This window comes from Notothenia rossii (genome assembly GCF_949606895.1).
Source record: "Notothenia rossii genome assembly, chromosome: 4".
Taxonomy (NCBI): domain Eukaryota; kingdom Metazoa; phylum Chordata; class Actinopteri; order Perciformes; family Nototheniidae; genus Notothenia; species Notothenia rossii.
Window position 1 is genome coordinate 15488041 of NC_136902.1, and position 16743 is coordinate 15504783.

The following is a 16743-nucleotide window of genomic DNA, read 5'->3' on the forward strand; positions in this document are numbered from 1 at the left end:
CACCTTGCTAGTGAACTCAACATGAGCACCATCCTTCAACTTTTTGACACGCACACATTTTATGACGGCAAATAAAATCTATGATCATGTTTGATTTCTGATATAAAATAATTACAGTCTTCTTATATGTATGTGTAAAATCTTATACTCTTCAGAAATAAACTCCATCTTTAGTAACATAGAAAGAGTTATACTCCCACCTACAGGATAGATGCAGTCCTACACCCTCATTTTCTGGCTTTCTTCAATTTCTTATAAAACAGAACAGTCTTTAAAAGCGTTCAGAAAGGTGCACTGAATATATTATTATTTGTGAAAAAGGTTGAGGAATTTGAAGTATAACATTTTATAAACAAATGAATTCGGAAGATTTTATTGTTCTTAAAATAATCTGCACCGTCTCAGAGTTCAGTGAACCTGTAGGACCTGCTGTAATCATCGGAAAGGGTGTGTGTGTGTGTCTGTGACAGCTGTATTAATGCATGATGTTCATCCAAAAAGAGCTGCTCGCCAGTTTTCTAGTTATACTGTCAAAGGTCATTTAAACAAAAGAGAAGTGAATTCTGGGATTTCTGCACTAATTTTAGTCCTTCACTCCTTGCTTTGTGAAAAACGATAACAGCAGGTTACTCCCAAAATGAGTCAAGGAAACATTCAATATAGTTTCGTCATTCTTCGACTTCAAGACGTTCCTCCTGACCTAACTCATAATAATAGCTATGTGTGTATGAGAGAATCAAGCCTTCAAACACACCCAGTGACTGAGATGCCACTCTTGTACAGTACATAACGAGCCCTGGATCTGTGATTGATGTCTCTTTCCTCTAATTAGCTTTATCTGCTTTTCAAGATTAGGTGGTGCTGTGTTTCAGGGACAGTGAATCACGCATCCCAGACAGGGGAAGATACACACATCTATTATGGGTTTAGGGACACTGACAGGAAGTTTTGAAATGTCGTGGGTAAAGGAAGAGGGGGCTGTAAGAGAGTTATAGTACTCGATAGTAGAGGAGACAGAGAGCACGTTATTTGGCCTGCAGTATTATAGGTGATATCAAAAATATGATTTGTTACTAGTTCCAACATTCTAAAAATTACTAGTTCCAAAATTCTAAAAATATCTAACATCTAATTTTTAAACAAATCTTGAGTAAGGTAAATCACATGTAACCTATATATTAAATAAAGGCAGTGGTGAACAAAAGTTAAATGTTGATCTAAGAATTTTTTACTTGAGTATTTACATTTTGTACTGGATTACAATTGAAAAGCAAGAATCATATTTGTTTGTTTTTTTACTTTTTTTCAGATTAATAATAATACATAATAATAAATATTATATATATTTTTTGTTTATTGATCTCTTAGAGAAATGTTTAAGATAATCTGTGGCAGGCTATACTCTATGGCTATACTGCATAAAATAAATAAGTACATAAGCTGCTCTTTTACTAAATGCACCATAAAGTTATGAATGCATGCACAAATATGACTATGATTTGATACTTTAAGTATATTTAAATGCAATCAATGTTTTACAATTATTTAAGTAACATTATAAATCCTTGACTGTAACTACAGTAGAAGATTGTCTACAGTGTAGTATACTTTAAAAAGCGCTATTCAAAGTCATTCAAAGAGGTAGTTGCCGTCCCTTCTAATACAAATGAACTGTATTTATTTGTTCTTGTTCCTTTCAATTTGTCTAAGTATTACTTATGTTTGTTGTAAAAAGTAGTTGTTTTGTAAATACTTTTGTTATTCTAGGTGAAATTATAATAATAATGATAATAATAATAATAATAATAATAATAATAATAATAATAATAATATTAAAAAAAGAGAAGCAGTTGAAGGTGTTCAGTAAAATGTCTGCGCACCTGTTGCTGGTGAGCTCACTTCCGGTAGTTGATGCTTACTGTAAACTTGCTGAAACGTCAAATAATAGTATTTAAAATTGGGCTATTTCCATATGTCATCAGATCCCAGCTATAAACCCTATGATTTGAGCGAAATGAAGACAGCTTCTGTGCCGGGATAAATGTTTGAAACTCCGGTGAGTCAATCACGTGACTAGTTGTTTGTTGTCAATGAAGAAAGTAGCACTACTACACTTACTGCTCAATGAACATAGCCTACTTTTATTAACTGCAATTAGGGTTACCTGAATTTTCCGAAGGCCAGCAATTTGTTGCATACTATATCTTTGTAGCAATGTTGTTAACTGATTGTTTATTGCATAGCTAATTGATCACTTTGGCTATAGTGCTAATCGCAAATGCTATGGTTTGTTATTTGAAAAAGCTAACATCATGATGAAGCAATAAAGGTGCATTGCATTTATTATGTTAACAATAAAGATGTTCTTGTTTTAAGGGGAGACAACACTTTGTAATGGTTTGTAAAACAGTGTACTAATTTTGTTTATACAAATGTTAAGTAAGTGAGGAAGGGGTAATTAAACACTCATGTTTTAGCTGGAACATTAATATGTATACAAAGGGTTATAATTACAAAAGAGGGAAATAGCTAGAGTAAAAAAGAATAGCAATTGTGGTTTTATTATATAGTAATTGATCTTGCTGTGTGTATACATGCTTATTGGTTATACATTAAATAAATAAAAAGTGGTTTATGAGGTATCATGTTAAAAAACAGAAAGACAACAGAATAACTTACTCTGCTCTATTTGTTTATTGTTTTAACAACAACATAGACCCCAGCCTGGTGCACGGTGTGGAAGCGGTAGCTACCTAGGGTTTCCCCACAGAGGAGTCTGTCACCAGATAAGAACATGATCACACATCAACTCTACCCAGGAAGTCAACTAGTATAACAATATACACACAAAAGAACAAGGATCTAAAACTACTTAATTTAAAAAAGTATTCACTGAATGTTTCTACTCGAAGAAGACTTTACAATTATTATTATTATGTTCTTATTGCAGTGACGTAAACGTCTGTGATAGCAAGGCACTCAATCCACATTGCTCCAGTGTAGATGTTTTTTTAGTGGAAGAACAGAAGGATGTACACACTAACAAGAAAAAACCTAGAATCAATACATCTTTGTTTTAAAAAATTGATTTCTGAGGTCCCTCCAAACCCTTAAAACGGGTGCAAAATGGTTATGTTTGACCCTGTGCACAAGAATTTGTCTCTATAATGCCGCTATGAGCTGACTGACTGCTGATGCTGCCTAGAGCATTACTTAAGTACTAGTCATTCACTAAGAAGGAGATTTTTTTATCAGATACTAGAAGTTATTAAGAAGCAATCATTGAGCTCTCCTGGACTTCATTGTTAAGACGGTTCAACTTGGGAGCCTGTTTCGCCTTAAAATGGCCCGACATGTGCGGTATCAACAGATTCATCACAATCTAAAGATCCATACGTGGCTTTGAGATTTCTTCAAAAGCTAAAAAGACATATGAAACTGCAACGCTCTTCAAACTGTTTTTTTAATATTTATTTTTAAAACAATGTGTTTGAATTTTATAGTTGAGTCTGGAAGTCAAGCTATTTCTTACATTTTAAAGGGGACCTATCATGCAAAATGAACTTTTTTATGTCTTTTATACATAAATATGTGTCCCCGGTGTGTCAGGGAACTCACGCAGCATCAGAAAAATAAAACCCTCTCTCTTTTCCTCTGTACCCAAATCTCTAAAAACAGGCGTACAACGGAGCTGATCCAGATTTGCGTCCGATATGACGTCATCGGCAATGCAGACCCACAGCACTATCAGAAATGTTGCTATCAGAAACAATGCCCGACTGTTTTGGACGTATATGGTCGGTGTTTACATTAGCATCGCAAAATCAGCACTTTTGAAACAGGAAGTGAAATAGAGGGATATGAGGCATGAATGGATGATCTGTTTGGTATTTTGAGCAAAACACTTCAGATACATTTTTTTAATATATATTTATATATCTGAGACCTATGCTATTGCCTAAAAATAGCATGATAGGTGCCCTTTAAAACAGATGCTCTGTACAATTCAGTACAGATGACCCAGGTGACATGAGGTTAGGAAGGAAACCCAGTTTGATTATACCCCTGGACCATTAGCCTAGCATTGCACGTATATCGACATATCTTCAAAAACTGACTGTAAACTGTGTTAGTACTGTCAATTGGTGCTAGCTTGAAAAAAGTAGATAACAAAATGATGATAATAATAATGATTATTATATAAAATATATAGCTATTATCTAAATGCAATTCTTGGAGGGAAAAAACAACTACTATGCAAGGGACTGTACAGTATGTGTCTGGGTGGAGGTCGGAGTAAAAGGCGGGGTGGGGATGGAGTGGGACGAGAGGGGGAGGAGGGGGAGGGTGGTTATACAGACATGCTTGTCTTTGATAGCTCAGGTGGTCATCACCTGAGGGGAAAAGAGCGTTAATGGGCATTCTCAGCAGCAGACAAGCACAGGCTAGCGCTCCCTGCTCCCTGGCTGCCATAAACAGGGGGAAGTATGCATCATTAGATTAGGCTGAAGCTAACTACCTGCAGTCAAGCCTTCATCATACAGTAGCTCGGTGTGTGTGTGTGTGTGTGTGTGTGTGTGTGTGTGTGTGTGTGTGTGTGTGTGTGTGTGTGTGTGTGTGTGTGTGTGTGTGTGTGTGTGTGTGTGTGTGTGTGTGTGTGTGTGTGTGTGTGTGTGTGTGTGTGTGTGTGTGTGTGTGTGCGTGTGCGTGTGTGTGTGTGTGTGTGTTTGTGTGTGTGTTACAGACTCAACCCAACTGCTCTGTATGATTTTCTGGGTCAGATCTTGAAACACAGGACTGTGATTGGTTTCTTTTCGGAGTGATTACCTGCACCATGGATAGTTATTATTGTAGATGATGTTATGTGTCAACATTTCGATTATAAGTAATTATATTGACAATGGGGTATGATGATTGATCATTGACAGAACACCTCAATTACATTATGAGACAATAAAGTTGGCTGTGAGAACTCAATCAGTGAAAAACCCAATTGATGAGTTCAGTTAAAGCTAAGACATTGAGTGGATCACATTTTGGCCTGCTGGGCATGAAAAGAAACAGGGCAATCACAAGGAAATAGTAAGATTAAACGTAAAAAAAAAAACAACGGGTAGAGAAGTACAGAATGAGCGATCATGTTTGTCTTATCTTCCATGGAAAAAAAGAGGGATGAAGAGTTGAGAAATGCAGAGAGAAAGACGGCAAGAGAGGAATTTGCCTGAGAGGTGAATGAAGGAAGGTATGTAAAGTTGCCTGTCACTTCGAGGCGCCTGATAGCTCTGCTTAGGTGTCATCTTATCTCACTTCAGCAGATATTGCACCATATACCTAATATTCCTTGTGTTTAGGAATGGGATTGATCAAGCTGCATGCATGGAGAATTCAACCAATCCCTTAAAATGTACTTTTTGCCTCCTGTCTGAGCTGTGAGAAGGTCAGAAAGGAAGAGATCTCTGTTAGAGATTCAGCCCAGAGGGCATCTACAGAGGAGAGTCAGGCTCATCCCTGCAGCAGTGGATTGACCTGAAGGAAAGATTTCTGCAAGGCTCCCTGGGAGGGAAGATTTACTGGATTCCTAATCACAGGTCGACACTTTGGAAAAAGTTTCTCGGACCAATGGGAGAGGAGGCACAGATAATGCGTTGGCTTGTAAACTGCCGTTTTGACAGAATGTAATGCCAGACATGTTCGGCATGTGTGACTTTTGACACCACAAACGATGTTTTCCATTTTCTCAATAAGAAAAATAAGACTTATATGTGAAACTTTGAAGTATGAAATGTGTCAGTGTCTGGTCAGTTCACCAATTCAAAGTTGTTTGAATCCATTAAGATGTAGAATGTTACTCAGAAATATTCAGACGGGAAAAAACGTTGTGAAAATGCTCATTCAGTGTGCAACATTTAAAAAAAAACCATTATTAAGTAGTAGGCAGCAGTCGGGAGCAGTCTGTTCCCGATTTCAGCTCATTCAAATTATTGCATTGAGCAGGAGGAGCAGTTGAGGACAGCCTATTAATAACCCCAAAAGTCCCCAAAAATGTTTCATTAAACCCGGTCTGTTACTCTGAAAATAATGTACCAGAAGCACCAAGCTAAATATTATTACGCCGAATGACACCATCAGACCTAGTCATCCTTCAATATTCATCTGTTTCAAATGTAATATGCGTATCAGCAATGGAAATTCAGTTCCTGATTGTTCTTTGTACCACCGTAAAGGGGAGGATAGTGGTGGGGTTTAAACAGGTTAGACAGGTAAGTAGAAATGACAATATTTGTCAAATTTACCGTGACTTTTTATAAACCACGCAAACTCCGGTCTTCTATCCAAATACAAACACAGAGACGGATCATTTTGTTACAGACAGGAGACCATCCTGCAATCAGATCCCACCAGTCATGACCCCGAATTGGGCCGAAGGGTGTGAAGTGGGGGAGTCAATGGCCTCTTTGCCCTTTCGGTGCCTCTTCCTCGGACTACATTTTGAGATTCATGTTTCCCAGATGATTAATCCTTGTTTCAATAATTGTTAATTATCTGATGTTTTGGGTCAGCCTTTCTGAGTTTGCCATTTTTGGATTGAGTGAAATGTGCTAAAAGCTATGGATAGATAACATTAAATGAATATCCAACTAAAGATGAGTAACTATGATTCTCTATCATAGTTACAGTTGCATTAACATTGTGAGCATCATGCTGCTCAGAGCACAGCTGTGAAGTACTGTAGGGTCACGAGGTGTGTGACTGTAGACAGTTGAGACCAGGGATACATTTATGCATGCTAGACTTATGCATTCCTGTTTGAAAATCTAAGAATACAACAAGAAAAAAGCATTGCAAAGTTTATACAGGGCAAACGCTTATGTGGAAGCTTTTACTGTATATACAAACTTTCAATAAATGATAGCCGTCCCTTATAATCTTCAACATCTATACATCATAATTATATTTTTATTTAGCCTCTTTGATGATGATGTGAGTGAGTTATCAGTAGGCCTATGTACACCAGTAGCTAATATGTAATCCAAACCATTTCTGTTTGTTTAACCTCACCATTTATCCCTTGACTTGCGATAAAAAAAATGGGCCTCCCCAATTTAAGCGGTGATATTTCACAATATTCCACAAAATGAATTTGCAAGATGCAACAGGTACTGTGCTGCTTTCATGACTGTCTGCATACCAATGTGACCGCAGTCTAACTATTACTCTCTTTATCTCTGCCCCCTCCGGCACCATGCAGGATAGGAAAGCCTGTGTTCTCTTTCCCGAAAAAACTCTTCTTTAAAACTTCTGTGAAATGTACATTTGTTTGTGTTTACCCCCAAAGCAAAGTATTTTTATGACAGGAATATCATCTATAAAAACCAGTGTGAATACAGGATTCTGAAAGATTGTGTTATGTATTTTATTCTTGAGTGATTAGATATGAAACAGCACAGTACTATCTGCTGTTGTACTGAGACAACACTCAGTTGTGGTCTCTCACACCCCACCTGAGCACTGGCAGTGTTTTGTTAGAGAGATTGATGCCTGTGTGTTTATCTGTTGTAAACCCTGTTGTGTGTGGCAGTGCGCAGTTTTATTCTGACAGGCAGATGCTCAATATTCGTATTCATAAACAAAAGCAGCAATCAGCATAAATCATGTCATTCATTGCACTTTATATGCTTCGAGAAATATTATTTTAACGACAGGTTGATTTGATGTTATTTCTGGCTAATTGTCTAACTTGTCACTGATGCACACGCTTATGACTCACAAGCAACACGCCCAGATAATGGTCTTATTGCAGTGGGAAATTTCCCAAACTCTTCACAATGACTTGCGGGGAGCTGAGGGAACTGTAAGGATGTTTGCACTCAACTTGTTTAAGATTTTTCCAAATCCATTCTGAAAAACAGCTTCACCTGACGTAAAACCATTTTTCTAGATTACATCAACAACAAGAGAAAGAAAATGAGGTCTGATTCCTGTCTGGTTTCCTCCGTGACACAATCTGAACAATGACAAAATAATATGCTGTTTGTGTGTGGGATTGAAAATTGTTCATGTTAATGAAAACTACATTTAAACTTACATTCACCCAAATTACAGATACAAAAAAAGTTTTTATAAAACAAATCTGCCACACATTATATTTAGGTTCAAGATTATAATGTATATTATGATATTAAATGTATCACAATTTGAACATTTATGTTGACATTGTTAAAGTAGTGTTGATTCACCCATAGGTTTATTAGTGAAGTTGTTGTAATTTGAGTGAGCCTACATTATGTATTTACCATGTTCAACTATTTAACAGTATAAAAGCTGTTAGATGGACTTATGGACCGATGGGAGGACTCCAAGATACAACTCTACCAGTAAGTCACTCTTAATAATCTCTCTGTTTGTGTTCTCACCCTACTTCCACCACTTGCAACAGGTGTGCTTTCTCACAACGTTGGCAGATCACCATGCACCTGCCACATCTGACCTTGAATACACACATAAATGGTTGATCCAGTGCACAGCTATGCCACAGCAAACAGACGCCGATCATTTCCAAACAAGATGAAGGCTTCCTTGGTCTTCTTACTGGTAGTCTGCTCTCTTTGCAGGACTGAAGCTGAAGGAGGTGAAAATGAGCTGGTGCTTCAGACTGACGTCTGGGCTGAGCTGAGGGCTTTGAGAGACATGGTGGTGGAGCAGAAAGTAGAGCTGAGGTACCTGACGTCCAGAGTAACCGCTGCTGAGAGCCTGGTGGACGCCTTGGAGAAGGAGAATACAGGTAAATCGTAAGAAAAGACTCACTTCATAACAAAATATATGAAGCTGAGTTCACATGATCACTCTGTCACAGCCATGGAGGCCAGGATGACCGCTGCTGAGAGCTTAGCAGAGGAACTGCAGATGGAAAATGACGATAAACACTGGGCCATCCTTTCATTATAAACAACCATAACAACGGTTTTTTTTGCATTGATTATCTGCCTGTAAACCTTTATCACCTTTTCTGTCATTTAACTCAAGCTACAGAGCTTGCAGTTGCTCAGAAAGAGCGCAGCATTTTGCAGCTGAGAATGACAGTCAGTGAGCCACGTGTGGAGGAGCTGGAGAAACAACAGGAAGGTAAATGTTAAAAGTTTATGAACTTTGTGCATGTAGCTACTGTTGTGTCTGTGGCAGAGCAGGAACCTCACAATAAAAGGGTTACAATATTTATCCCATTTATATGCAGTATTTTTGTGTTGAATAATTGAGGTTTAAATGGACAGTCTTGCACTAATGTACATTTATCAAAGATATATTTAAGTGACTTTTATTTTGTATATATTAATTATTGTGCTTTTATTGATGTCTTAATGTGTGCATATGTATAAATGTATCTGTTGATTATGTATAGGTATATACATATTTTTATATATATTTGTATTTTGTATTCAGGATTTTTGGAATGGTATTTCGATCTCTCTGTCTGTACACACAAACTGAAAGATTGACAATAAAGTTGACTTTGACTAAACCTTAACAATATGGTTGCACTTTTTTTCTATTTTCATGTCCCTTAAGTTCAAGCTACAGAGCTTGCAGTCATTCAGCAGGAGCTCAGCACTCTGGAGCTAAGACTGACCGTCAGTGAGGGCCTCATCATGGAGCTGGAGCAACAGCGGGAAGGTAAAGGTTAAGGTCTTTGTTATCATTTGTGTGACACATTAATTGTGATATGTGTGATATGATTTGTGCGCAAATAGTTATGAATGAGTGGCTCGTGATTTTAGGACAAGAGATGGACATTCACGAACTTCAAAATACTAACAGAGGTAAATCATGTTTTCCTCTCTTTGTTTTGTGCAAAATGGTGGTATATGTCAATGTCAGTATGTGTACAGAAAGAACAAATTCTGAATTGATTTTGTGTTTTTTACTTTGCCACAGTGAGGAAACTGGCCTTTTCTGCCTCCCTTCTGACATCTGGTCAGGGTAACACATTCCAAGAAGATACTCCACTCCTCTACAAAAATGTGTTTACCAACATTGGAAACCATTACAACCCAGACACAGGTATTTGGCTTCTTTTTAAAAAAAAGAAATGAATCACTTGGTCTAATTCTCCACTTCTATCGGTTGAGACTTTTCTTTCTGTCTGTGTTCAGGTTACTTCACTGCACCAGCAAGAGGAGTGTATTACTTCAGATTTACTGGCCATCTAGCAAACTCTGTCAGATCTATGATAATGAAAATGTTTATGAACGAGGATCTTATAGTTACCTCAGGTGACGGTAGATCAACAGATGGTGAGGACAGTGCATCCAATGGTGTAGTGTTGCAGTTGGAAGTGGGAGATGTTGTTTCAGTACAATTTATGGGAAATGTTTGGGATGACCATTACCACAGAACAACCTTCAGTGGCTTTCTGCTCTTTCCTTTGTAAGACACAATGCAAACACGAGAGTTAATGCAGGGCCTAAATTGTGTTATTTCACCAAATAACAAATGTGTGTCTTAGTGACAATACAAAGTACATAAAATAATAAATAAATCAAGTTTGATGAGCTGTGGTCCTCCATTGTTTATGTATTGTTTGTTTTTGGTTAGTCATTTGCCAGCCGAACAGTCTCTCAATGTTTGCTGTAGTCTGAGATCAGATTATGCCATGTTTTCGCCTTAAATAGATCAAGCTGTTAGAGCATGTGAAGATGATTCAGTCTTAATTCATCGGGCATTAAAAGCTCCCCTCCAGATATTTCTAAGACATTTAAATACACTACTTGGAATGATAATGTGTGTCTTACTTTCAACAAAATAAATTCACTTTCTGTTTTAAGTTGTTCACTTTCTCCCTTATTGAAAGTTCCAGGTTTTGTATCTAAATATTGTTAACCACTGAGTCAATGTTAAGTGTATTCAACTAGAGGCATAACATTTCACATTGTACTTCTAAATTGCATATTTGACTTTAATCGGCTTCCGAAGAAGTTTTTTTTACGGTTACTTAAGATGTAAGGTTAGCATGATTACAATCCCAAGGGGAACTTTAACTAAAAAAAGACATTGATTGATTCACTGCATTTTTCTAAAATGTTAAGCTTTGAGCCTCTCACACTGAAATGTAAGCCTATTTGTATAACATAGTGCGTGTACAGTATGTAGGACAGATGCTACTGTAGAGGTAGCTAAACTACACCTTATTAGTGAGAATGAGGTCAACCTTTCCAAAACAAAGCCTTCCACAAAGACCCACTTTGGATGAGGTGGACACATTACGTTATGAAACAAAGGGGGGGGGGGGGGGGGGACCCAACAAATTCCTTAGATAAAAGTGGAAGAAAATGACATCTCATGAATGTGATCATTGTTTCCTTTCCTTTGGTGTTTCACATCATAAACCTCCCGGAATGCAGCTGCATCAGAGTTTGAGCTTTGACTAAATCCAGTTAGACTCTTTGTTGTGCAGTCATTCAGATCGCACAGGTACACACACACACACACACACACACACACACACACACACACACACACACACACACACACACACACACACACACACACACACACACACACACACACACACACACACACACACACACATACACTTACACAACGCCACACCTCGGTTATCAGTCATCTACTATGGGTCTGATAACCATAATCAACGCACAACACAAAACCATGTGAGCTAGCCCCTCCATTCACTGCCAGTGTCTGTGGTGAATTCTTTCTCTCTTTCTTTTGAATGCCCTCTACTTTCCCTGTTATGTCCCACAATGCAGAGAGAAGACTATCAGCTGAAATTGATCTACAAGCTATCAGCTGTACTCACAGTAAAACTTCACACCCTCGCTGGCAGATATAACAGTGACACTTTGAAACTGTGGGTAGCATTATCCCATATCTTTGAGGTTTGTCAGTTGTTAAAACACCTTATGTTTTTTAAAAGAAAATGGAGGCCAGTATCAAGCTAAGGCGCTCAAAGGAATAATTCAGCTGTGTTTATGGAAAGAGCCTGGAGTGCATCGGAGACGCGGTGTCTCCTTTGAATCTGATGAGGAGTTTAGATCAGACCTGCAGCTATGGTTCAGCTAAGGAGCGCTGTTAGTCTGATCAAACAGCTGCCAATATGAAAAGGACTGCCATATCCTCTCTGCAGCCGGGGGCTGTGTGAAATGAATACAGCTTCTCTGATTTCCCTCTCACAGGCACCTCTTGGGTTGGAAACATTTTTTCATAATTACATTTAATTCTATGTTGTGTCCCCACAGTGCCACTATTAAGGTTAAGGCTATAAGCTGACGAAGCCTTTCAACCTTTGTTATCAGGGCTTTAGCTCATTTAGAGGTTGTATCATTGATCCGACGCTAAGAACACAAGAAAATAAATACTTGCATCCCTGTTATTTTCAATATTTCAATCATTCCCATGAACACAGTGTCTTTTAATTGACTGTATGTGATGTTGTGAATTCCCCTTTTGTTTTGGCATAATTTAGTAGTTGATGAATCAGATGGTGTTTGGATTGGATCTTAGTTATGAGTCTTTAATGAGAGAGGGTATTCTAAATTTGAGAACGTTAGTCATTGTTTCATTAAGGTAGTCTATCATTAGTTTTGACTTCTCCTTGGAAGATTAAGATGTGAAGGCTCCTAAAGCTGTGACAGTGCCAGGAAGGCTGCGTGCCTTCTCTATTTCACTTACAGCTTTTGCAAAAGGATCTATTGAACTGTGAATGTTTTGGATAGAGCTGAGTTCACCACAAAGGACCCTGTAAAGTAATCACTGAGATATGTAGACATCTTCTTGGTGGATCAGGATTCTGTTGGTAAACGGACACAAAATCACACAAAAAACAGCCAGGGGCAGGAGGACATTTTAGAAAAGTTGGTGAAAGTGTACATAAACCCTCATGCCTCCACTTGCATTCATGTGATCTCCCACACACAAACACACAACAAGGGCATGACGGTATTTCTTTTGACTTTAAAATGAAAGGACAGATTCATTAAAGGATTATAAAGTCAGCTCTAGAAAAAAGAATCAGCATTTTCTGAGATTACTATCAAATCTTCACAGATAATAACTAATTATGGGGTAATTTATAACAATAACATTACAGCAATTGCAAAGTAAATGAAAAAATCAAGTATTTTGTTCTCATGTTCTCAATGACCTGATTACGGTACATTTGTCTCAGTCTACCCTTTTAAATTAGCACATTTAACACAACGGTTGGCCAATTGTTAATCATTTGTACATGATACCATAACATTTAAATTCAGTCTTATAGGGGAATTTGATAGTTAGGCATTATAGCAGTGTATAATACAGTTGTGTGCATGTGGGAGCCCCCAGTAGGTGCCATTAGTCTTCAACTGTTCTCCAAAAACATGTTAGGTGCAGGCTAAGGCCCCAAGGCTAGCTGAGAGTAAATGTGCATTCCTTTCTGCCTGATTTAAAAGAGAACTCTCATCTTTTTGTATGCACTTAGTTGATCAGAGATGAGCAGGAGGCATTCCATGATCAAAATCACAACTACAACAAGGTAGAAGTCATATGACACCTTTGGGAAATGTAAAGGCTTTAATGCTGATTTCTTGAAGGTTTAGATGCTTAAGGGAAAGTATGAAAAACGTGTTGAGAGATGAAAGATAAGAGCTGATTTTAGATGTAGTTAAAGACCGTGCTTAAACTAGTGGAATATTCCTTCGGCAGCAAATAAACGTATGTTCTATATCCTATACATAATTTGTTTACATAAAGAAGAACATTGTGTAGCAATACAAAAGAGCATGAAACCAGATGTACATATCTTCCTTTGCTACCCATGTGCAGAAGTCTTGGTGCAGGGAACAAACACACAAAGAACCACACGCGCACACACACACACACACACACACACACACACACACACACACACACACACACACACACACACACACACCCCCACACACACACACACACACACACACACACACACACACACACACACACACACACACACACACAGACACACACACACACACACACACACACACACACACACACACACACACACACATGCTGAGACTCATGCACAAGCACAGGTATGCACACAGAGGGCAGCTCTGAGCCAACAATTCAGTGGAAATGAAGCCCTGCACTGTGGCCAGAGCCTGCAGATGCATATCTGCTCACAACCCTGTTAACACCTGATTGTACTTGCATTCAAATGCTGAACATTGTAATTGACCAGACAACAGATGGGCTGCACAAGCAAAAACGTAGGAATGTTTTTATTAGCTTAAACTTGAGTCATGTTCAAAATCCCACTAAATAAGCTGCATGGTGAAAGCTAAAAGGTTGGTGACCAAGGTCAGAAGTATGTAACAAAAGGACACTCTCATTGATGCAAGACACCCTAAACAGCCAGACTCAGCCAGTCTCACCCAGTTTAAGACTGCAGTTCAGCTCAAACCCTGGGTCACCAGGTTTTTTACTTATTTTATTCTTTCACCCCTGAATACATTTTAAAAAACCTGAAACTTGTTGACTGGAGAATATTTTCAGCAAAATACTGGAAAGGCTTCTCACTGATCTGCTTGTGATAGTGTGACTTTTAGTTTTTCTGGTTGGAAGGGGAGTTTTTGTGAATGAAGTACATAGCACTGATCAAAGGACAATGTTACGTTTTGATACTGTTTACATGAGGTTAAGCTAACAAGATACAACGTGGTAATTAATGTGCTTAAGTGCTTTTAGGCAAATTTGGTTAGCTTGGACAGAGCCAGGCTGGCTGTCTTTGTGCTAAGCCGGCTGTAGCCTCATATTTATCTTACAAACATTTAAGTGATATCAATCTTCTCATCTTACTCTTGGCAATAAAGTGAATAAGCATAGTTGCGTACGGTTATCTAAAGCTTTCCCGTGTATGTATTTATCAAAAATGTCAAACCAATTTTTGAATTGTATTTAACTTGAATGGGAACATCACACGTCTGCAGTTCTAAACTGCTGCTGAAATTACTTTTCGTTCCTAGCGGTGGTGCTACCTGACGTCGTCTGATAAAAACGACCTCTTGTAAATAATCAGTATCCCGCTTAATGTGAATCAAATACTTTTAGATTTTGTGCGTGAGTTACAACCAAGTTACATGAGGCGTTTTCATCTGAAAAAAAGACTAAGAAAAATAGAAACAATGACGCAGACTTATTTACCTTGGCTTGGTGCTTATCTATCTTGATGATATTTGTTAACAGTTGGGTGGCCCTTAAGGTTCCTGAGAGCCAAAACATGGATATACAACTGTGCCTATCTACTGTATGTCAATCTCAGTCAGGCTTTGAAGTTGCAGTTCTGGAAACATTTTGTTTATTATTTTATGTTTGTCCTCGCTTTTCAAATCAAGTCACCATGTTGTTTGTGAGGTATATAAATCTTTCAACAGCAAACAGCTCAGGTGAGATTTATGACTTCTTCTGACAAAGGTTGTTTGTCTGAGTGACTTACCTGGTGGTTAAGGTGACATTAAGTCATGCATGTGCATTTTCTTCCTGTTCTGTTGTTGTTTAACATGTGGCCTTTTCTTTTTATTGCAAGGCAGTCTATTGAACCAGTTTCAAGCTTCCTGCTAACATTCATATTTTTACCTGCAGGGCTGTGTTTTCTATGTTTTCGCTCCACTCTGCCTCATTGACTCTAATATGGGCTTCCTGAATGGGTTATCTTCAGACTTGTTCTCACAGGAGCTGACGACTCAAAATGATTTCAAAGATGCATGATGAGAATGCAGATCTTTGTGGTTGAAACAACTGCATTTGTTGTGATTAATCCTACGGACCCTAATCAAAACTTCAAGGAAAGTTCAAAGTAGCAAACATACAAAACAGAGGCGTTCATAAAATGACAAGGCATCTGTGTTTCTGTCTTCTGTACATTGGGCCACATTAAATGCCCCGGGGGCCTGAGGTAAATGTGTTCAACGCCCAGTCACGTTCCCTCCAACTCAAATCGGTTATGCAAAAAACAAAAGCTTATGAAGACAACTAAATGAGCGTAAATAAGAGTCGCTCCAGAGAGAAACAATTGGGAATTAGGTCTCCGGAGTTTAGAAGCTAACAATGTAAAAAAACATATTGTTATATTAACATACATCTTGCCATGCTAGCAGTTTGGCTTTACATTGAAATGCTGTTCTGCCACGTTGATCCAGACTAGAAATATTTCAGAAAGTTTGGGATATTTTTCCATGACATAACTGCACATGTATAATTGGTCCCCAGAGGATGAAGCTGTATTTTTAAATGCAGCCCTTTTTTGAGTTTGGCATTTAAAAATGATGGGTCTGTGCAGGATGTTCCATGTTGTACTAGTTGTGATTCTCTTTGACCAAACAATCGACTTCAGTGTTTTGACTTTACTCTTTAGTATCGGCTCACTTTTAGTGGAACCATATCGAATGATACCAGAAAAAGGACAAGGTATTTTCAATAACTTTTTGCCAAAAGAAAACCCAAGCAACTTCAGTAGAGTCAAGTTGAAACATGCCATATAGCATGCAGAGGAAGTAAGTAAATGTATTGTGAAAATTGTTATCATATTTCGAACTGAACCTCTGCCGGTTACCATGTTCAAACTGAATATGTTAGCTTGAGGATGCTAGCATGTAGCTTAAAGCAGTGTTCTAACCAAAGACAGGAAGAGGCTATTGTGTGTCTGTAGATTCTAAGTCTTGCTCACTATGCTTCAAATACACATGGTATCATTTTGTGTCAATC

The 16743-nt window shown here is 38.1% G+C and overlaps 1 protein-coding gene across 1 annotated transcript; it reads left to right on the top strand.

The window, feature by feature from the left end:
- The first annotated feature begins 8514 nt into the window (after window positions 1-8514).
- On the top strand, window positions 8515-10544 carry LOC307037794 (uncharacterized protein). The gene is made up of 6 exons (XM_079678901.1): window positions 8515-8782; window positions 9019-9123; window positions 9565-9669; window positions 9774-9815; window positions 9931-10056; window positions 10149-10544. The coding sequence occupies exons 1-6, from the start codon at window positions 8566-8568 to the stop codon at window positions 10424-10426; spliced, it is 873 nt and encodes a 290-aa protein (XP_079535027.1). The 5' UTR covers window positions 8515-8565; the 3' UTR covers window positions 10427-10544.
- Window positions 10545-16743: the final 6199 nt, after the last annotated feature.

What these genes read in the sequence shown, in the direction of transcription:
- LOC307037794 (XM_079678901.1), top strand. Translation starts at nt 8,566, where the DNA reads ATGAAGGCTTCCTTGGTCTTCTTACTGGTAGTCTGCTCTCTTTGCAGG. An exon ending in GCTGGAGAAACAACAGGAAG is followed by an intron (nt 9,124 to 9,564) that starts GTAAATGTTAAA and finishes ATGTCCCTTAAG; the next exon opens with TTCAAGCTACAGAGCTTGCA. An exon ending in GCTGGAGCAACAGCGGGAAG is followed by an intron (nt 9,670 to 9,773) that starts GTAAAGGTTAAG and finishes TCGTGATTTTAG; the next exon opens with GACAAGAGATGGACATTCAC.